At 41.2% G+C, this 23388-nt stretch overlaps 1 protein-coding gene across 1 annotated transcript; it reads right to left on the reverse strand.

Moving 5' to 3' along the window:
- Positions 1–257: 257 nt before the first annotated feature.
- On the reverse strand, positions 258–20062 carry RLF (RLF zinc finger). Its single transcript, XM_026679475.2, has 8 exons — positions 19857–20062; positions 11116–11270; positions 10197–10278; positions 9455–9587; positions 7976–8178; positions 7368–7504; positions 6510–6651; positions 258–5361 (listed from the first exon to the last, which is right to left on the reverse strand). The coding sequence occupies exons 1-8, from the start codon at positions 20010–20012 to the stop codon at positions 709–711; spliced, it is 5661 nt and encodes a 1886-aa protein (XP_026535260.2). The 5' UTR covers positions 20013–20062; the 3' UTR covers positions 258–708.
- Positions 20063–23388: the final 3326 nt, after the last annotated feature.

Consider the following 23388-nt stretch of genomic DNA (forward strand, 5'->3'; position numbering starts at 1 on the left):
GGAGTTGGCTTCTAGTTTTGTCATGGTAACATTCATATCTTTAGCGAGCTGCTCAGTTCCTTCTTGACATATCTTATAAAAACTTCCTTACATTTAATTTCACTAGTTCCCCAGCATGTTCTTTTTCTGCAATAGATTATCCCACCATGATTGAGTTTCCTCCCTTCAGTATTAAAACACACTCTACAGAATTGCTTCTCACTACACTCAATTCAAAGGTGCTTAGGCTGCCAACAGGTGGTTGTAGTCAACCAAAATGGGTGAAAAAATTCCTTTTATTGAAACTCATAACTCAAAAAATATAAGATGCTGTAGTGTACAATATGTTACACAAAGCACCCTGAGGTGCACATTCAAGTCAAGTAAGATCACCATCTCTCCCCACCCACTCCCACCCCACCTTGGTACCCCCAAGTACTTGTTCCATATACAATCATGCACATTTAATCTGTGAGAGGAAGCCCCCTCCCCCTTTTTGATATTCTGTTAATTAGCACCAAAGTGTCAGTTCTCTCTCTTAATTTAGTCGGGGAGCTATATTAGCCAATACTGTAGACAGATGTCATACATTCATGGAACTGAACAGTCTAATCTAACCTCAACAACATGTGCATGGAATCAGATTTAGCATTTCCCCAGTCTCTTTTTCATTCTTCTTTCTCTTCCTTCTTTCCTTCCTTCCTTTTTTTTTTAAATAAACACAACTATTTATGAACTTCCCACACAAAGGTGATCTGTTTTTTTTGTTGGAAAAAAGTCTATGAGGGAGGGGGAAAATTTAGATCTTTCGAGAACAACAACTGGCCGCAAGTAACGAAGCTGTTTTAAGGCGTGGTCCCCACAGCCTGTCAATGCCTTGCCCAAAATGGCCCTCAGGTTCTCCAGAGAAGGGAGGGACGGAGAGTCCGTGGATAAGAGGGGCTGCATTCCTCTCAGCTGCCCATGAGCTTTGGCACCACTGTTTTTCTTGGACATGGCTGCAGGGGGGATATTCGCATACAAGCCCCTGCCCTGCGACACGTCCCGTTTGGAGTCTTTAGCCTTCTCGATCGCACCGCCCATTCGGTAGGGTCCAACTGGCGCCCACTGATTTTCAAGGAGCTCATCATCATCATCGCCATCTTCCTCCTCCTCTTCTCGCTGCTGGCTTTCCTGAATGAACTTCAAAAATGAAGATTCAAAGCCCATGGGCTTGAAAGACTTCAGATCAAAGGGCTTCTGGGCTTTCTCTTTCGGAGCAGGAAACGGAAGCTTTTTTGTCGCCTCCCGTGAGGAGGACTGCCAGTCACTGGCCTCTTTTTCTCCGGACAACAGCAGGCTCGGTTTTGCACAGTAAGAGGCGTTCTCTTGTCCATGATTTCTCAGGATATTGCCAGCCTCGGACTGCTGAGATGACCCCACTCGATCACAGTCTTCCGAACACCTGCTTTTGGGATGGTGGATCTGTTTTAAAGTGCCTGAATACACAAGGACATCCGCCTCCCGGGATTCCTCCCCTTCAGAATAACGATCCCGTTGGCTGCCCTTCTCATCGCAACTGGAGTTCGGAAGATGCCTCTCCCTTGGGTGCTCACTTGCAGGGTGCCCTGTGACATCTTGTTTGAAGTCGGAGTTGCCCTCTGACTCCAAATTTGCTTCCATGTAGAGGTCCGTCAGTGCTGTGCCACAGTCGACACACAGAACAAGCTCATCGTACTGCTGCTCTATATACGCACCCGCCATCTGATGGGTGCGCTTATAGTGCCTCACGATGCTGCTTTCCAGTTTGACCACAGAGGGACATCCCCGAACCATGCAAGGGTACTGCGTTTGGTTGCAATTGTCTCTGCACATCTGCAGGGCTTCCACCCTTGTTCTGAAGACATACAACTGCTTTCCTTTATTTCGGCTGCCCCCCCTTTCCCCTTTTTCGCCGCTCTGCCTCTTCTTCCCACTCCCCTCTTGCCTGAGGCACCGATACTTTAAGCACCTTTGCTCCTCTTCGTCTTCAAGGTGGCTCCCCTTTTCTTTGGCTCCTTGCAAGACACCGTCGTAATTGCTGTGCCGAAAATACACATGCTGCGAATAGCTGCTATAAGTTGTGAACACTCTGTTGCAGCCGTTCAGGTCACAGTGGATCTCAATGCCTTTGCTCAGGTCCTCCTCCTTTTCGTGCTCTTCCATCAGGTGGTGCTTTAGCTTATGGAAAGAATAAAATGCAGCCGGACAGTGAGGGTGATGACAGGGAAACCTGACAGTTTCAGAAAGCACTTTGGAATCGCCTTCGTGATCAAAGGCGTGGTAGTCCACGCAATGCTTGGCGAGCGATTTAGAACACAGGAAACGCTTGCTGCAGGCCTTGTGTTTGCAAACAAAGAGTTTTTTACATTTGGCAAGTTCCCTCTTGGTTCTTTCTTTGTCTTTTTCAAGGCAGAGCTGCTCTTTGTTATACTGATGCACAGTCCTGTAGTGGCGGATCAGCCCTTTCTGATTGGTGAATGCAGAGTTGCAATTCCGGTGGATGCAGTGGAACGGTTTGTGGTACTTATGCAAAATGTAGCATAAATTCCCTTTGGCAACGGTTCTTTTACTTCCCCTCCCTTCGTTGGCTTCCAGTTCGTTTCGATGGCTGTCCAGCGATGATAATTTAGCTTGCTTTCCAGGGATGCAGCTTTCTGCCTCTTCGCTCGATTCCAAGTCGGTTTCGGAACTGAAGTCCTCCTTCTGGGAATGACAGTGTTGATCCCCGCTAAGCTTCGTTTTGTTGTCGAGTTCTCCATCTGTGCTGGTGTAGAAAGCAGACATTGAATCTTCAGTGCTGTTCAGCCTATCCTCGGCACATTCATTCATATCCTCAAAGCTTTCGTTTGCAAACAGCTTCTGGCTGACAGACATGTTGCCAAGCTTATGCTTGTTCCTGTAATGAACCCTAAGATGCGTTTTTCTTGTAAAGGATCTTTGGCAAATATGACATTTGAAAGGGGAGTAGCGATGTTGGAACATGTTCAGCTGAAGCACCATCTCTTTTGAATAATTATGTTTTCTAACATAATGGGTCAGCAATGCCTCTCTGGTCACAAATTCACATGTGCAGCCTTGACGCTCGCAGAAAAATGGCTTGGCAGCCAACTGGGTAAGATACTGGGTTGGGAGCTTGCCTCTCTGTTCTTCAGGGAAATGGTCAGAGGTAGATTCGTCTTCAGAGTTGGGGCACTTGGAGGAATAGGACTGCAACAATCTGGAAGGAGTATGACCGCTAGAATTATTTAAACTTAAGTGCTTCAAGCCCAGGAGAAGTTCCAACATGCTGTCTTCGGTATTTGACATTTTTGAATGTACGCAGACCAAGCTTTCTGGGGAAGAAGGGCACAGTTCCTCCTTAAAATAGTTTCTGCTTTTATAGACATCGCTAAAATCTACAACGTCCTGAGAGTCTGAGCTAATCTCTCCCGCAGGGCTTTCCAGCTGACTGATATCTCTATCTTTCCTTCTTGGTTTGAAATGGTAGGGATGAGCCCTTCGTAGATGTTTCTGCATCCCCTTGGAATTTTTGTACGTTGATCCGCAGCCTTCAAAGCCACAGGTGAACTTTTTCCCGTCAAAGTAGACGGCCACGTTAGAGTAGCGCTCTTTCAGGTTGGAGGGAAGGCAAGCTTTCTCCTGAGGTAGCGCAGCCCTTGAAAAGGCCTGGCCCTGATCCACGGCGTCAGTCACTGAGGTCATCTGATTCTCATTGGCCAGGCATGAAGCGTGACTTTCCAAACTGCCGTTATTTTGGCCACCCTCTTCTCCATCAGAAAGGGGCTCCTGTTTCATGCCTAGCATTTCTTCTCTCCTGGTAGATCCAGAAGGCAAACTAAGGTTTCCCTGCTGATCAGAAGATTCTTTGTTTTCTAATGCCTCCGAATCCAGGCGGCAGGCAAGCCCGTCCTGAGAAACGTTACCTTCCTGCTTAATGGACGCCTCCTCCATTTCGCCGTTCGACATATGCACGGAGAGATGATTTGTTAATTCGGTTTTAGAATAGTAGAACTTCTTACAACCGTGGAAATTGCAGGTGTAAGAGGCGTCCCGGAAATGCTGGGCTTCGTGATGGTACAGCTGCCCCAAGTCGCTGAAAACGATGTTGCAGCCGTTCAGTTCGCACTTGTAACGCAGGTCGTCATGCTGATGCTTGTGATTGAGCAGCTCGTTCACAGAGCCAAACCGAGCGTAACAGCCCACAGAGACACACATGTAGGGCAGAGGGCCACTGTGGACTTGTTCATGCTCCTGTAGGTGGAAGGCAGACATGAAATGCCGCCGGCAGTAGGCGCACTTCTCGCGCCGGTTTTTCATGTCCAAGTAGTGCATTGCGTTCTCATCGTTGTTTTGGTGTTCAGCTTTTAGGTGAACACTTAAGTACTTGAACTGCTTGAAGACTCTGGAGCAATCCGTGCCCGGGCAGGGGTACAGGTCTCGGTCTTGCAGGTGACAGCTTTCTAGCTTGCTAAACGTTACATAGTCCTGTAGGTCACTTCTGGGTTTTTCACAACGGATGATTTTGAAAGGGTGGGCTGCAGAAGCCATCCTGGAGAGGTTGCTCTGGGCCAGCCTCCGTTTTTTCAACAGCAATTTCTTCTCTGCCCGGCATTTTCTACTGGGTGGCATTTTCACATGCTCCATCACGTGGGTCACAAAGATGTCCTTCCGCTTAAACTTTTTGGTACATACCGGGCATGTAAAAATGCCGTCTTCCATGTGCATCTTAGAATGGTGGAGGATTCGAGCTTCGATACACTCCCGTTTGCAAATGACGCAAAAGAACTTGTACTGAAGCCACCTCTGGTATCTCTCCGAGGAGCCAATTGGCTTTTTGATTCTTACTCTCTCTTTGGGCCGATTTAAATAGCGGCTTTCAAAACTATTCTCTTCCCTACTTTCTTCACAGTCGCTGGGGAGACTATCTAACAGCTCAGTTTCGTTGAGGGACAACATCTCATTGCCACTCAGGTCGTCCTCTGACTCTGAAACTTCTTTCCCCAACAATTTGAGGCAATGCCGCTTTAAGGTTTTCCAGTCCCAAAATTCTGGATCGAAGGGCCAGTAAGCCTTCAGAGCTAACAGAAGCTCACAACGGAGTGAGTTTGGAACTGGTGCATTTTCTTCATCAAATTTCTGATCTGGTTGTACATACAATTCTTCCAGTAGACTGTATCCTTCTTCGCTTGGCTCCAGTAAGTATTCGGTGAGCTGGCATGCCCTTCTGACCTCAAGGTCTTCTGGCAGCAAGCATGCAATTGTTTTGCAAACAGAGCTCTTCATATCGTCTTTTTCGCTGGACCGGAGCTGCAGAGCTCTCACACACAGCAAGATGGATACAGCAAGGCCAGCTTCTTCTGCCTAGGAAAATGAAAAAAACAACAACAGACAAATCAATGACTTGTTTTTCCTCTGAATTTTCTCTGAATACTTTTGGAGGGCATGCCAGCTTCTCAGTTGGAGAAGATTAATCTTTTTTTTTTTTTAAACTGCAACATTCAATATCCAACAATAAAGCCATTCTGAATGTACCGTGAGGAATAAATAAACCTGCTCTGGAGTGAGAGGTCATGAGTGAAATGAAAGTCAAACCCTAAGAGGAAAAATAGAATGCTCTGAATTTATTCTGGCTTTGAAACAAACAAGGAAGTTCTCCCAAACTGAATAGAGGTTGTTGTTGTTTTTCCTGAAAAGCTGCAGGTCAAAGCATCACTTATTAACCTAAAGCTAATTTTTTTTAATGGATTTTAGCTTTCTTGGGAATTAAGTATACTTAGGAAGTGGGCACTTAAATCTGTAGAGGACTCAGCTGTAAGTTTGAAATTGGCCAGAGATGTTAGTGGCCAGACATCTAATTCTAGATTCTCTTCTGATGAAAAACAAGAAGAGTCTCCCAATTTCTCTGCAATTGCTTTACCACTTCCTGTTTCAGCTCCAGGCTTTTATGCTGTTGAATTATTTCTCTTATCTTTTCAGACAGAAACACTGTGAAAAAATCAGCAGAAGAGCAACATAAACAGAGCAGAAAGCTGCAGTGACTGGGCTAAAATTTATAGTGATCCACTGTCATTTGCAGACTAGGATAAAGAGGCCTTGAAAGATAGGAAACTCTACCCTGCAAGGACTCCCTGAAAGGCAGCCTGAAGCAGAGGGAACCTCAGCTAGCAAGAGTAAAGAAAACTTTTAGAGTCGCAGGTTAAGCGAGAATAGAAATGAAAGATGTGCAAGCTAGAAGGCGGCAGGCTATAATTTGAAGTGGCAAAAATATATGTAATCTTACATGAGTTATATAAATATACAACCTGCCAGTGGAATCTTCAGTCTATGGAATCTATCCATACTAAAGTACAATCAATTACCCTGCTTTCTGAAGTCAAGGCAAGAATGCACCTCCAAGTACCTTACATATATTTTTAATAATTACTACATACAGTCTCCATTATGTGATACATTTTCACTCTCCACAAAACCAAACAGCAGATGTTAATAAACCGCAAAAGGATACGTACTTCAGCTTGTATGACTCTTATGAGGAAGAACAAGTGTTGCAATGTTCTGGCAATAATGCCAAATTGCCGACATCTCTCCAGAAAGGAATCTAAGGATGGGTCAATTCTTCTTTGTAATTTGCTCCAAAACAGAGTTAGTTCCCTGCATAAGTTGGGGGGGGAGGACGGGAGGACAAGGAATTAGAGGGAATGTAAGACAATTCACACAACTTCCACAACTTCCAACCAACCCCAGCCAAAACATGATGAGAAAATATAGGCCAACACATTTATGTAGTGCCAAACTTAGGAAATAGGATTCTAGTCAACATCTAGTCAACATCTGAGTCAACATTACCGTCTAAATCAATTTCACTTTCTTTTAATGGGAGCCACAGGTTATTTTAGAATAAAATGAATATCCAAGGATGTAGAGTGCACGTACTGATGTTGAGGACCCAAAAACATACGTGTCTTTTTTGTTTAAGTAAAAACCCAAAATGATACAGCAATCAAGGATTTAACACATTTCATCCACTTCTTATACTTAAAACAACCTAGAAAAATTGTTCTTGAATTTTAATGATACAGGTAGAATAAGTTGCAAGAAAAGGACCTGTGGCATACAGCTAATTTTACCATGTGGAGTAGGACATGGCTTTTGTTATCAACACACTATTACTTATTGATTTATAGCAGCAAATATAGCAGACTTTAACATTTTAAAATACTTGGTTTCTCTTTTATTTTAATGCTTCTCATCAACAGATCAGAATGCACCATAGTGTATTTTTGTCAGCTGTTGAATTAGAAACTTTGAGAAGCTGTTTTGGTCAGGATGGGAAATTCTGAAAGCCAATTCTTGGACAGGCCACTTACCAAGAGCAGTATACGCTTGCTGCTTGAAGCTGCTGAGTGAAATATGTTGTACAGAGAATAAAAGCAGTGCTGTCTTGGCCTTCAGCTTCCAAATTGCATATCATATCTAGGACCTCTTTGCAATCCACTTTTGAAATCTTTATGAAAAAGAGGAAAAAAATTACATAAGTAATTTAAAACAAAACCTCTTTTCTTGCTAAACAAGATAAGCCCACCAGGACAACCTCTGCATTGTGTTATAATGCTAAGTTTTCATTTGGTAACATGTTTAAAGTCCATTATGGATAATCACAAGAAGAATAATTTAATGTGGATTCCTACATGCGGTAGATTAAACAGCACTGCAAAAGTTGAGGCTTCCGATGCCAAACAAGAAGGTACATTTTATTGTATTTCTGAGAAGGACAAAGAGAAATAGCACAGGGCTATCTCACACAAGGGAACCACCTGTCTCCTCAAACCTTCTGCAGAGTAGAAAGAGGGTTTAGCCCCTGCTGAGATGAGAGCCAACCCTGCGATCTGTTTCCAAATTTGATTGTGTTCGTTCAGATACTAAAATGAATATCAGTTGTTTTAAGAGTAACAAGATATAGTGATTGGCCATTTACCTCTTTGATGGACTCTTCATTTGGAGGCATGGAGCACAAGCATGTGATATAGGACTGAAGAAAAGGAGAGACATCTGGAATTTCTGCAGATTCTTTACACAATTTGGACAAGGAAGCGGCTTGAGGAAGGCGGCTTGTCTTCATCAAATGTTTTATTCTCATTTGCAGAAATGCCAACCCTTCACGTTTAATCAATTGATTCACTAGAAAAAGATGATAAAATGTTATTAAGTACTAGTTTAATATGAAGACTTAGAAGTTCAATGGAAAGATCTTGACAGCAACTGTTCTCTAAAAATTCCTGAATGTCCCACATAATACTTTCAGTTTATTATAAAATTCACTAGGAAAATGGTTCACAGCATGTCTTTTTTTTCTGCAAGTAGACAAGTGCATCTCAAATATTTGTGGCACTGGTGTGAGACTGCATGATCCACCAAATTTCTTCTACAAACTTGCTCATACATCTTGCTATCCTTTCTTTCAACTGAGCAATCTTTGAGCCAACAGAATAGACCATAATGCCACATGTTTCAAAGCTACATGACCCAAATCCCATGGCTTTGCAATCACCAAATGTATAATTATTGCACAGGGGCCACATTAGTCTCCCTGGGTGCATTTCAGATGCCTTCCCCATTCCCCATTCCTTTGTTCTTTTCTGAAAAGTCAAAGTTCCCGTATCTAGACTAGCCCCTACATTGGGGCAGAATGGTGGATCATCTCCGCAGTGATTTTTCTGGAAAGTTGCAAAAAAACCTACCCCATGGCATCTAGTCACTGTCTAACACAAGGATCTTAGAGGAGTTCTCTCCATCTCTGCCACCACAAGTAAATGAAATGCAAGACAATGTGGATTATCTGTTTTCAATATAACTTATTTTAATAATAATTTTAAAAGTAAATAAAGGCGGTGGCTAATTTGCAATAACCACTAACAGAAAAACAATCAGAATATTGTAGTTGCTCAAGAACTAATATTTGACATTTTGCAGACGTTTAAAAATGCTTTGGAAAGGTGAAAAGATCACCAGCAGAACTTTTTTTAAAAAAGAGGCTTCTTTTGCTACAATAGAGGAAGGTGCCAATCTAAATAAAAATGATGAATAAGTTAAGAGACTTAAAATGACAGCTCAGCTCAGCTATAAATGTATAAATAAATTTGTTATTACAGTAGTTCTCAACCTGTGCCCTGCAGACCCTTGTCATCATGTGGGGTCCGCGAAGACTTGAAGAAGTGTTATGATTTAACTCTTGAGTTAAGTCTTGGGGGTCCCTGTCCACAAAAGGGGTCTGTGGTGAAGAAAAGGTTGAGAATCACTGTGCTTATTACACATAGCAGTTTTTCAACACCTATCTTCTTGCTTGGTTCCTCGGAGGTAAAATAAAACAAAATCCACTGAGAAAAGACAGATTTAGTTTACACTTGAGTGGCAGCACATTAATACGAATGCTCAAAATTGTAGCTGAACAACTTACTTTCTTCTGCTTCCACTGGCTGCTGTGAAAGGATCTTTAAAAGAACTGGATTCTTCCATACACCTTCTTTTGAGATATCAGCTAGAATTTCAAGGCTATTATCTCCAAACTCAAGTAAAGCATTATGGGAGTCCTACAAGGGGAAAAAAAAGCCTTTTAAATTGTTATGTTTAACTTGGAATCATTGCTGTTTGTGTCATCTCAATTTGAATTTTAAAAGGGCAAAATGTACAAGCACGTTACATGCATTTTTACACTGCAGATCTTTATGTTTTGGAAGGTTGCACATTGCTATCTGTATCCTGTATCTGTATTCTGTGCCCACCCGTCCTCTATTTCTTTTATCAACTGAACCAAAGACAGAGGATACTGCAGGACAGGAGCGAATTAATACAACAAAAAATGTGTCCTTGGATTTCATCTCTGAATTAATAAACACAAAGATTATATGCTTAGGCTGGATTCACATGCTTTGCTTAATACAAAGTAGTCAGCTTGGTTTTGGTTTAGCAAGTGATGTGTTTACTTTCTAAACCACAGTTCATAGCTTACGGAATTATACAGGCCTTACTTACCCTGGTTCATTCAATTAATGATTAAACAAAGCTGTGATTTCATCCAAATATGCTAACCAGGCCTTGATATCATTCAAATAATCATACACAGACATTAAGACTCTCTACTCATAAACAACAGGTGCTGAAATAATGTTCTTTGCAGATAAAACAGTCAATATACTTGCCTGTATGGACTGACACAATCTTAATAATGATTCAGACAGCTCTTCATTTTCAGGCACAGACAGCAGTTGTTCAAAGCAGCTCCTGAAATAAGCAGGTTGTTAAAAAGACAGGAAGTGGCAACTGTTGTTGTTGAATCATTTTGTACTTTGCTTTTTCGTCACTCCAAGCCAAAAAGATACACAAGCAAGCTAAGAATTTGAGGACTTTTTACTTAGCAAAAATATAGTCAAACACACTGAAGCTTTGTTTTAATAATTGTGAATAAAGAACATGCCTCCCCACAATTAGTGTATTAGACTAATCTATTAGACTAATTGTGGGAAGTCATGTTCTTTATTCACAAATACCTATTCAGTACTAAAGGATGACACTTCACAACCTGCTACATTTGTGTAACATCATCATTTGTGCGATGGCATTATTGCATGATGTAAATCACTGTGAAAATCTGGCCTGTTGCATGAAAAGTCCAACAATGGTGAGTGCCATTAATTTGAGGTTTCAGCATAACAACATAATTGCTATTAATACACAGACACACACCCGTAATGAGGGGAGGGGGAATCAAGATTCTTGGTAACTATTCTATATTAGCATCAATGTAGGGTTCTTTAAAAACAAAAACAAAAAAAAGCCCACCCTCCTGATTATGACTTTCCAAAACTCCTCTTATGGTTCTTAGGATCCCATGGACACCATTCAAAGGTTTTTATTCCACGTAGAATATGTAATTTGGTGCCTTTTCAGATGTTTTGGAGTACAATTCCTACAACAGATACCCTGTTGGGGCCAGAACAGTTGGAGGGTGCCAGACTGTCTAGAAATAAAATAGGCCACAGGTATATATAAGAAGAGAAGATAAGATTTTACCACGGAGCAAAATTTCAATTAAAACAGAATGCCTGGAACCAAACGTACAATACTAGCCTGCCAAGTACCAGAAGAACATCTTCACATTCTGTAGTCAAGTAAGGTCGGGCACTGGCAAAACTCTGAATGGCAACTCGATATACTTCCAAAAAAGGCAAAACTTGCTCCGAAGTACCCTGATTGCCAGCATACTGTAGCAGAGTCTAAAACAAAAACAGATCAGAAAAGGATTTTGATTATCAGCTGGAAATTTTGAAATTCTGGCTGCCAAGCAATACTGGATTCTATAGTAACACGCTGAGGGAATTATACATTTTGAGTTGTTTTAAAAGCCAAAAAAAAAAAGGAGAAAAAAACTCTTGAAAGAGCCATGCGGAAGAAGAAAAAGCTTATGAATTAGAAAATCTTTGTTTGTAGACTACTGGAATCACGGGATCTACTTTCTGAATCCATAGTAACCAGAGGTGGTATTCAGTAGGTTCTGACCGGTTCTGGAGAACCAGCAAATCCCACCTCTGACTGGCCCTGCCTCCATCTATTCTCTGCCTCCCGAGTCCCAGCTGATCGGCTGGGTCTTTTTTGGTTGCCCTGCACAGGAGAACAGAGCTGCAAAGCAGGTTAGTGGGATGGGGAGGGAATAGGGATTTTACAGTAATCTTCCCCTGCCACACCCACCAAGCCACACCCACAGAACCACTGATGGTAATGTATGTAACGTGACTATAACATTACAATTTGTGTTCAGAAATGGTTTTAGCTTACTTAAAATATATATTTCACATGTACAGTCACATCTGCTGACACAAAATAAACAATGTTTCTTCCCAACATACTAGTGCATTTCACAAACCGTATCTCTTATCTACAGCATATGGAATAACCTGCCATGGCTAGATTGCATACATCACAATAAGCCCAAAACAAACAAACCGCAGTACACACCAGGGAGATGCGTGAACTCAAATTTGTAATCTAAATGTGATATGAGAAATCCGGGATCAAATTTCTTGAAGTTTTTCCTTGCTTAAAAACAATAATCCATATCTTATTTCAACAGTATCACTAGGCTAAAACAATAGTGAAAGAAATACAGAATATATATAGAAACCTTAGTCCAAATTCTTCCCAGTAACATGGTTGCTTTAAACCAACATATATTTAATCAACAGTATTTAAATGTTTTAAATGATCACATCTACGGCTGGTTGGCATACCATGCTAAACAGCTTGGTTTTGGCTTTGTACAATGTGTGAATTCATTAATTACGATTTAGTATTTTGTGCAAAGAAGGCCTTTACAGCTTGCTCAAAATCCAACTTTAGTCCTTTTTTGGTTAAAACTTTAACCAAAATCATGATTATGTTGGAAACTGTCACAACCAAACAAAACCTGAAGATGCCAGTGTTTAAGTCCTGATCTTTTCATGTGAGCTGTTTTCACAATAACACAACTGAGTAGGAAGAGGAGAAATATAAACGCTCTTTGTTTTGTTGGTTGGATTTCCACTTCCATTTTAGATTGTATCACCTAAGAAAATCATGTTTTGAAGTACCTTCCAAACAAGAATACAAGTTCTGCTACTCCCATGACTTATATTATTGCCTCAGTTCTGCCTAAAAGGAGGAATAAGCCTTCATGAATTCAACGCAAAAAAAGGGTGGTGGAATTGCACACCAGATTACAGCTGCCTTATGAATGGAAACCATTAATGAGCCTTTCTACGTAGCTTTGACTGCTCAAATATGTCCTACTTATGTTCTCCTGCTAATTCTTACATTACTCTGCAAGATACATCAGTATATTTGCCACACTCTACACGAATCCATCAAACTTTGGAAAGCAATACGGCTAAGTTGTTCTTTGTAAGCATGTTCTGTAAACAGAATTTAAATGGCATGCTTTATTTGTTGTCCCCTGCACTGGGAATATATGTACAATTCTTTAAAATGCCAGTTTGCTGTAGTAAAGGGATCTGGGACTTCATTTTCCTCAAGTCACTTGTGCAAACAGTAAACCAGTCAGAAGTGAAAAACAGTTGCAATGTTAATAAGAATCTGTGGTCAAAACCCCAAAAGCACAGACACCTGAAATTCATCTGAAGTAGCTACTTCAGATCATGGATCCAAGAATGATTATATTTGCCCAAAGACTATAATGTAATGAGTTTGGAAAATTCAGCAATTTCCAGGTATGTCAAGCCATCTAGGAAAACTGAAGCTGCACATAATATAGTGCCTTTCACCACAATAAACATAGATTGTAGAAGTTACTGCAATTTCTTTTGGATACTTAATTTAATAGTTGAATTCTTCGCTAGATTAGCTGGAAGGATAAGTTAAATGAAGCTTAGGTAAAGAGAGGTGCTCACGTTTGCCCTTTTCCTGCCTTTTTAAACCAAAGCACTTTTCCATGAATTCTCAAATGTCAAAGCTAGAATATCTAGAAATAGCTGAAGTGCATAAAAGCGAGAAATATAATGGCTGAAGAAACCCAATCTCATGGTTTAAATACCAAATTATGTTGAATCCAGAGAAACAAACAGTATGCTCCACAAAAAAGCAGCATAGCTTGAACTTCACCAAGCCATTTGAGAGGTAATATTATTATAAATGGGAACAGAGAATCCGGCTATATGAGGCACCTGCCATATTCTCCTCTGTAAATCTAACAGGCATTGCTCTATTGCAGGGGTGGGCAACTATGGCCCTTTTATGAATTATGGACTTCAACTCCCAGAATTCCTGAGCAAGCCATGCTTGCTCAGGAATTCTGGGAGTTGAAGTCCATAATTCATAAAAGGGCCATAGTTGCCCACCCCTGCTCTATTGTGTAAGAGGCAAAAATCTAAACTTATGTTTTAAAAAAGCTGTACAATGCACTTATCACACAAGGGGAATGTTACATCTAATCTGCATTCCAAAGATAGCCAAAAGAGTTTGTCTTCTGAATCAGTGGCCGCCACGAGAAAATCTCGGTGGTCCACGAGAAAATTTTGGTGGTTCACAGAGAAATGTCACCCCCAAAGCAATTAATCCAGGCTGCACAGGAACACAAGGCTGCACCGCCCACATAGCTCGCGTGGACACAAGGCTTGCGTCACCTGCATTGCGAACATGAGGTAGTGAGGGGAGGGGGGAAAGGGCGGAGGGGGGGAATTTGCCCCACTCACCCCGTCTTGCCTGGCCACCGGGCTGCTTCTTTCCGCTTCTATCTTCTTCTGCTTTCTGCAAGGAAATCAGCAAACGTCTTTCTCTCCCCCAAACTCTGTCAGAAATGAATCTTTGGGACCCAGCAAGGCATCCTGCTCTAAGAGGCTGTGCCGCCACGACAAGTCTCACAAAGACTCATTTCTGGCGGAATTTGGCGGAGGGAAAGAAAGACTTCTGCTGCTTTCCTTGCATGAAGCCAAAAGTCTCTCTCTCCCTCTCTATCCCTGAGATGGAGCTGGAGACGATATCCTACGATCCCAAATAAAGAGTAATCCATCGGTAGGAAAACAGGGTGGGGAATTTTCCTGCGGACTTTTTTTGGGATTTTCCCAGTGTCTCTGGTCCGCAGGATTTAAAATTATGAATTTGGTGGTCCCTGAGGTCCAAAAGGCTGGTGACCCATTCTGAATTATGGACACAACACCAACACTTCCATAAGCCAACCCAATTCAATCAACTTATTTTAAATTAGAAATCTATTTTATTTATTTGTAATATGCTAGGATGCTTTGTAGGTCAATGTCTTCCCCAAAAACAGAGAAAAAAAATTAAAATGTTAGGAAGCTAGTGAAAACAGAAGTTCATTTTACAACATTTGTCCAGAAATTACTTACTAAACCTCTCTGTCAACATACAGAATCAAATATAAACTTGCAAAGTTCTGTTCTAAAGCTCTTCATCTTTGCAGTGTGCACTTTGCCCAGTCTCCCTACAGATCTTGATGATAATGCCAGAGTCTCATAGGTCTGGTAAAGCAAATTACATTGACTCCCACCATACAAACTGTATATACACATGTAGAAAGGAATTTTCTAGCTTTCCTTTTCTCTCCTCCTCCTGCAGAACTGGAGAAGGATAAACCAGGGTCTTTCGCTTTAGCAGACTCCTAGGTTTAAATTATAGCTCTTGTGAACAGCTAATGGTCAACCCCAAATCTAGAAACATCTTGAATTTATTGACTGTGTTCTGGCTTTTCCTGGACACAAAGGAGATTCAGGAAAGAATCTCAGGCATCCATGTAGGATCCATGCAAATATGAAATAAGATCCATACAACAAGAATGAATCATATTCCAAGTTGTAAAGCCTTTAGAATAACCTCTACAAAACAGTAAATAAACATAAGTAAATGTAAGTGGAACAGTCATAAATTTTTCTATTTTTTATCTTTCATTTCCTTCCTTATATCCATTTTAAGACTAATCTCTTTGGACTAGATAGAGCCATATAAATAATAACAAGCAGTTATATAAATAATAAGCAGGTGATCTGTTAATAAAATAAATATTAATGATATTCAAGGTACTTGTCAGAATTGCAAATGTAAAGAATTCAGGTGATAACCACATCAAACATTGTGCTTAACCTAGCTGAGTCAACTACTTGGACAATATTTTGAATCAGAATCTAATGGAAGGAATTAGCTTAATGTTTCACCATAAAAGTCAATCAATTTTAAAATAAATCAGACTTAGAATTCCATTTAAAGGCAACAATTAGTTTATAATTGATCTGGCTTGGTATATTACGTGAACATAACCATTGGGAGCTGTCTTTCCCAACTTTCAATTTCATCTCTCTTACTACCTGTTCGTATGCATCCAGAAGTTTAAGTTTCTCTCCTTTTAGCAGATAATCTTACAAATATAGTAGTTTTAACCATTCAGTCGTCTGACTTTTGATAACTTTATAGCCAAATGCTCTCCGTGTTACCTTCTCAATCACAGCTTCTTTCAGTTGCTGGATGTTTATCTTTCTATCAGCTGTGACGGTATCAAGCCAGCAAGTTCTTGGCTGCCCCTTCTTCTTGACCCATTAACCATTCTTAGCATCACTGACTTCTCCAATGAATTTGCATGCGTGAAACTTTATTAACAAATAAGCAGCCAAACTGCACTTGTAGGATCCATTGAGAAACCTTGGTCTTTCGTATAAATAGGTTATTATATTCTAGATGTTCCTGCTGCATTTTAAATATCTATGTAAAATAGTTATTCTGTATGTTGCTAATAAAAACAGCAGATAGATTTTAAAACTCAACTAGAAATCCTTAACAAGCTCCTAATTTTACTCAAAGCTAATGGGAGCAGGTGGACTTTCTTGATACTACAGAATAAGAGATACTATTTGTAAACTTCTCTAAAAGGTCAGCAATTTCAGTGTCATCACATCTCTATTAGTCTCTAGTCCAATAAAGTTTTTCACAGAAAACTCACACATATTAATATAAGAACCTTTCCCCCTCCAATCCTTTCTAGGCTTAACCTTCTCTTGTAAATACCAGACAGTTAAGGTAAATCCAGTTATCTGAAAAAGTTTACAAGCTAGAAGAAGCTGGTCAAGTAATCCAAGCTAAGTAGGCATTGACTTTGAAATTATTCAGCAACAAAGTAACATTTGTTTATATTTTTTACACACATAAACTGTTCACATTTTCAGCATCATACTATTTTTCTATAAGACCTACAGACCAGTGGTCGCCAACCGGTGGGCCGAGGCCCACTAGTGGTCTGCGAGAAAATTTTGGTGGTCCACACAGAAATGTCACCCCCAGAGCATCCCCCAAAGCAATTCATCCAGGTTGCACGGGAACACAAGGCTGCCCGCCCACATGGCCTGTGGGCACCCTCCCCGCCCACTCACTCCTTACCTGGCAAACTTGCCTGCTAAGTTGCTATTTTTCTTTTTCCTGACCATCAGCTATTCTGCTGTGCTGGGAGATTTAGTTTAGCTAGAAAGCAGGAAATCATTGGATTTCTTGCTTTCTAGCTAATCTTTAGATCTTTGGCTCTGTTAAACAGAGTTGAACCTTTCTTAGGACTGAAGCTTCTATTATTCAGTGCAGACCCAGGTAGCCGATGGCAGAAAGATAGATCTCTGAGTGAATCTGTGATTCTATGAGCAGCTCAATCTGTCTACCTGCTTTCCCTGATTTTGGGTAAAAGTTGTTTTTTAATTTAAAAAAAAATATTTACATAAATATTTAGAATATTTACATACAAGCCATGCTCAGCCAGTCACATGACCACCAAGCCACACCCACAAATTAGCCCCCCCAGAACTGGTTGTTAAGAAATTTGAATCCCACCCCTGCCTCTGTGTGTTTGTGTGTGTGTGTGTAAGAGAGAGAGAGGTTAGATTAGATCTTTCTCTCTCACCAACGTCAGCAAGCCACCATCAGTCAAAATTCATATTAATGGTCCCCAGGATTTAAAATTATGAGTTTGGTGGTCCCTGAGGTCCAAAAGGTTGGCGACCCCTGCTATAGACCACACCTGGACTACCAAAATTAGCATGAAGAAAGGAATACAAACCCATTTATTCTTATTAAAAATTATAACCTCTAGAAGAATATTGTACAAAGATTAGTTTCCAAATCATTGACAAACTGAACCCAGATTCCATTATTATCCCACTAAAACTAGTTTTTCTTATAAGTGCCAACTGCTAGTCAACAATGTTTCCAAAGTTTAAAAACACAACCAAAATCGTAAAAAGCCCTGATTAAAACACAAAGCATCCATAACATAAATGAAGCCAACTGCTCTCTAATACACTTGCAGCATTCATTTTTAAAAATGCACAGTAATCATGTGAAATTTAAAAGAACCCAAAGTAATTATCCATTAAATATGCTTGAAGAAGATATCCCAGTTCAGGGATTACCACAAACAAGTATCTATCTAACTCCCAAAGGCAGGATTCCAACATATTTTTTCAGTTCTGGAGAGACTACAGATAACTCCTAAAGCAGCCCAAAGTCAATAGAAATTTTGCTCCATATGAAATAGGGCAAGTACAGAAAGAAAAAAAATCACACGTTCCCTTACATGGAGATTGGATTCAAGTATCCTTCAAGTTTTCCCCTTGTACTCAATTCAAGAATTGGAAAAGATCTCTAAGAAGGTTGCCAACGAGGCGAGGACACAGACCTCAAAAGCAAAAGTGAAACAACTACCGATACAAGTAGTCCTCGACTTATGACCACAATTGAGTCCAAAATTTGTTGCTAAGTGAGACAGTTAAGTAGATTTTGCTCCATTTTACGACCTTTCCTGCCACAGCTGCTAAATAAATCAATGCAGATGTTAAGGAAGTAACAACAGTTGTTGTTTGAATCTGGCTTGCCTATTGACTTTGCTTGTAAGGTCACAAAAGGTAATCATGTGACCCCTGAGACACTGCAACTGTCATAAATATGAGTCCGTTGCCATGTGTGTGAAGTTTGGAGATGCCATAACGGCCATTAAGAGTGAAAAACAGTCATAAGTCACATTTTGCAGTGCTGTTGTAACTTCAAACAGTCACTAAACGAACACTTGTAAGTCGAAGTTTTACCTGTACTCCAAGTCACCCAACCTACTCCTTCATCATTCCTGAGCAAAACCAACAGACCACACTTGGAAGTCCCGGGGGCTCTCTGAGCTTGGTAGCTTGCTTGCAGATGTTTTCGTTACCCATTCATGTGTAGCTTGTTAATTGTCAGCGCACTGATGCTGTTACCCAGTTGGGTAATGAAATGTCTGCATGCAAACCACACCATGGCTTAAGACAGAGGTCCCCAAACTTGGCAACTTTAAGACTTGTGGACTTCAACTCCCAGAATTCTCCAGCCAAGACAGAGGTCTCCACACTTGGCAACTTTAAGATTCGTGGATTTTAACACCCCCCCCCATTCTCCAGCCAGCTGGGAGTTGAAGTCCACGAGTCTTAAAGTTGCCAAATTTTGGAGCCCTGGCTTAAGAGAACACCAAGGACAGTTGGAACTGTGAACTCTTGAGCTGCTTATATTCTCTTGACCAACCTCCATTTATTTATCTTCCTGCCTCCATGAACCATGCATCAATCAATCAATGAAGCCGTCCAACAGCAGGGAGGCTGCCCCCGAAATCGAAGGCAGGAAGGACCTATATTAAGGTCCGAGCCCACTTCGCTCGGCGACTATCCTCCGCCCCAAATCCGCCCCGAGGACCTTTTCCGCTTTCTGGGAAGCCAAGCGCGCAATTACATGCGGGCAGTTTCAAACCGGCAGTTTGCGCCCACCCTGCCCGCGCGGCGCTACCCCGTCAGTTCCCGCTGCGGTCGGCTTGGAGGGTGGCGGGGGCGGCATTGGGAGGGGCAAGCTGGGCCGGGTGGGCGAGAGGGAGACCCCACCCCGGGGGAGGGAGCTGATTTTCACCCAATATTGGACCCTTCTTCAAGATATCGGGGTGGCTCCCGCCCTGCAACCGAAAGGAGGCGGATCCGGGATGGACCCGTTGGGAAAGCGGGGTGGGGTGGGGTGAAACCCGAAAGGAGCCCCCGCAAGAGGAGGAGGCAGAGAAGGGGATTCCCACCCCAACCCGCGAACGGCAACGGCCAAGGGAAGCGGCGGCGGCGGCGGGCGATCTCTCCGCGGTCTCCCAGCCCCGCCTCCCAGTGCCAGGCAACGGCGGGCTGCCACCTTCGCCCTCCGCACAGCCCCCCCGCCCCCCGGGCCGAGGGGTACCGAGGTTCTCCCGCCCTCGAAGCCACTCCACACACACCTCAAGGCCCGCCCCGGGAACGTCCCTTTCCTCCCCCACCCCCTCCCAGGCTTACCTGACAGAACCCTCGGCAATAGGCGCTGGAAGAGGCCGCCTCCGCCGCCTCCTGCTCGCGCAGCTCCGCCTGCAACTGCCCCAGCCGGGAGCGGAGGCCAGCGGCCAGCCGCTGCATCTCCGGCGGCAGGGCCGCGTCAACCTCGGCGTCCGCCATCTGCACCCGGCCCCACTGCGCGTAGGCAACGGATCACGTGACCCCCTCCAGTCGCTGACCACATCGGCGGGGACGCGACACGTGACTTTCAGCGGGCCCCGCCCTCCTCGGGCCCCGCCCCCTTCCCCCTCCTTGCGACTGCTGCCGCCCATCGGGAACCCGCCAGCGGGTAGGTCCCATTGGCCGCTGCTCGCTCGCTCGCTCTCGAAACCGTGACGTAAACACATCGCGCGGGGCGTCCCCTTTCCTTGGAGCGGAGGGGCGGGGCTCCTGCTTCAGGGCGATGGTTCGGGAAGCCTGGGCCGTGGGGCTGCAGCAAAAAGATCTAATGCGATCCACCGTTTTGTTTTATTTTTTAATTTGTTTTAATGTTTGTGGGTTGGGTTTTTTTTTACCGTTTGGAATAGGTTAAGCTATGATTTCTGATCCGGATATGTGTGTGTATTTATACACACACACACACACACACACACTTTATATCTATATGTATATAGTAGTGTTTGTGTGTGTGTGTGTGTGTGTGTGTGTATATATATATATATATATATATATATATATATATATATATATATACACACATACATACATATACATATACATACACACACACACACACTAATTACTAGATAGATAAACACACATATAAATGGAACTGTACAAAAATATTTTATTTTTCAATTAAAATATTTTAAGTGTTTCAACTTTAAGGCTTTAACTACACCCTTATTTTTTTGCCTTTTTCTACTACCAATTATTTTAAGTTTTTAGGAGAAATTGGTTTTTTTTTTTTGCTGATTTCTGAAAATCTTTGCTATTGAGTAATTTAAAAATAAAACCTTTTGCCCAAGGATCTCTACCAGGTGTGTCGGAGTAGTACCAGCCAGGATCGGAACCCTAATCTATATAAAAGAAAGGCGCTGTAACCCCTGGACTATCCTGCTACTATATTATTCTAGGTAACAGAAGCAAAAATATTGAGAAAAGCCTTTTAAAATGCAAGGCAAAGCAAAAGTTTTTAGAAAACCCTTTTAAAATGCAAGAGAATAAAATATCAAATGTTTAATATATGTATATACTGTTTCCTATGCCAAAGTATTTCATAATGATTTACAATTAAAACAGTAAAATAAACAATACATTAAAATGATATGAAACAATATTTAGTAAATAAAATATTTATTAAAACACTGGAGAGGGCAAATGTTCTTAAAATATTCATAACAAGAAGGCCTGAATGAAGAGATGGATTTTTAACAGGTAACTAAAAAATTCTATAGCAAACACCTTCCAAATTTCAGAAGGGAGATAATTCCACATTAGGAGTACATAGCAAACACTACCAATGAAATACTAGCAAAACTATTCTTAAATAAATATTCCAAAAAAAAACCCCTATTTCTACATGGTATTAAGAATATAATACATATATTAAGAATATATGTGTATTGCATAGTTCTGGAATTTGTTTTTGGCAGCAAGTCTAGAAGCAGATCATGTTAAGCCATGATATAGTTTATTTTGTTGCAGAAGGGAGGGAGCCTAGGATGCTTGTTAATTTGAGTGATAGCTTTAGTTTATTGTATGAATCAACCACTGAGTGTTAATCTTGTGGACAGACAATTAATCATAAATTTTAAATCAAATTTATAGGATTTAAAAAAATAAGAATCATTAGGGCGGAAGAAATAATCATTATCTCAAAGCCAGAATAAAGGCCTAACCCTTCCTGTGTTGAGATCCTGAAGCTGATTCATGCAATGAGAGGATCTCTTACCACTTTTCCTAAAAACAGCAGGGGGGAGGGGGGAATGAATTTCCCCATAAATACAATTTTGCTGGACCTTATTTATGAGTATTTTCCCTTTTTCCTAATGATGCAGGCTCAATATGGTATGCAAAATGGGAAAACATGTTCCAGGCTGATTCCAAGCTTGGAGTTTCAAGTCACTCTTGAAACAATCTTAAGCCTCATATTCCATTCCTATATTTTTATTCTGAAACCAGGCCATTGCCCAGCCAATCCTCTCTTTACCTTCTGACTCACTAAAGTGCTTTGTAGAAATGGTTCAGTGAGAAGGGTATGATGCAAATCCAATAGGAAAGTTGAAAGCTTTAGGGTAGTCAATACAGAGATGTATTCGTTCCTTTGTTTAACTATGCACTTTTGAACAATGGCAGCAGGCATTACTTTAAATTTCCTTTGTTGGTTGCTTTGCCATGTTATCATGGAACAGTTCCTGAACAGCATTGTTCCTGATCTTCACGGGAAAGGATGCTGTAGCTAACATTGCTACAGGTGTATGTCAGTCATTTTGGAACAATACAAGAAATGTAGCAGTAAGTGATCTGTAAACACCTATAAAATGGTCCAGCTTAAGAAACCATTGAATAAAAAATTTAAACCAAATTAAAATGTGGCTATAAAACAGCCTGACTTGAACCCATAAGTGTATAGTAATCCAATCTATGTTTGATTATAAGTGAAATAATAGCTAAAATTACATAAAATGTAATATCTAGTTACAGTTACAGAAAAACCTTGGTGGCACAGTGGTTACAGTGCAGTTACTGCAAGCTACTTCTGCTTACTTCCGGCTGCCTGCAGTTTGGCAGTTCAAATCTCACCAGGCTCAAGGTTGACCTCAGCCTTCCATCCTTCCGAGGTGTTAATGAGAACCCAAATTGTTGTGGGGCAATAGGCTGACTCTAAACCGCTTAGAGAGGACTGTAAAGCACTGTAAAGCAGTATATAAGTCTAAGTGCTATTGCTACATAAACTGTATGTAGTAGGAATTTGAGCTGTCAAGATCCAGTGGATTTTTCATACTGCTGTGCAAAATCTAGCTGTACATACTGAAGTGTATATACACTTTATTGCACTCCTTGGCCAGTGTGTATACTTATACCAGGGGTCCCCAAACATGGCAACTTTAAGACCTGTGACCTTCAACTCCCATAGCCGGCTGAGGAATTCTGGGAGTTGAAGTCCAAAAGGTTTAAAGTTGCCAAGTTTGGAGACCTCTAATACACATATATAAACATTTTATACACATCACAAAAAATAACACTTTAAAGAGTTTAAAAGAAAAGGAAATTAATAGGAACATTTTAAGTATCACAGAAATGCAATTTTATTGATGATGTTTATTGCCCCATTCTTGTAGCAGCAAGACAAAATTTGGCTACATTATAGTTGAGAGTGGTCTTATTTTCTGCTGAAATTATGTTTAAATTTTTTACCCTCAGGCCTCCTTCCCACTTTAAAAAACAATGGAGGAGCTTTTGTATGTAATATTTATGGATATTTGTTGTATTAAAATTTAAAATTTACACAATTGTGGAATATTTATTGAATCATGTAAAAATAACAATATAG

The sequence above is a fragment of the Notechis scutatus genome, chromosome 8, assembly GCF_049901735.1.
Source record: "Notechis scutatus isolate UNSWTSFEM ecotype Mainland chromosome 8, rNotScu1.2, whole genome shotgun sequence".
Taxonomy (NCBI): domain Eukaryota; kingdom Metazoa; phylum Chordata; class Lepidosauria; order Squamata; family Elapidae; genus Notechis; species Notechis scutatus.

Coding starts and splice junctions, on each gene's coding strand:
- RLF (XM_026679475.2), bottom strand. CDS start 20,012: ATGGCGGACGCCGAGGTTGACGCGGCCCTGCCGCCGGAGATGCAGCGG. Junction 11,271..19,856: donor ATTGCCGAGGGTTCTGTCAG/GTAAGCCTGGGA, acceptor TTTTTGTTTTAG/ACTCTGCTACAGTATGCTGG. Junction 5,362..6,509: donor TAAGAGTCATACAAGCTGAA/GTACGTATCCTT, acceptor TCATTTTCCTAG/GCAGAAGAAGCTGGCCTTGC.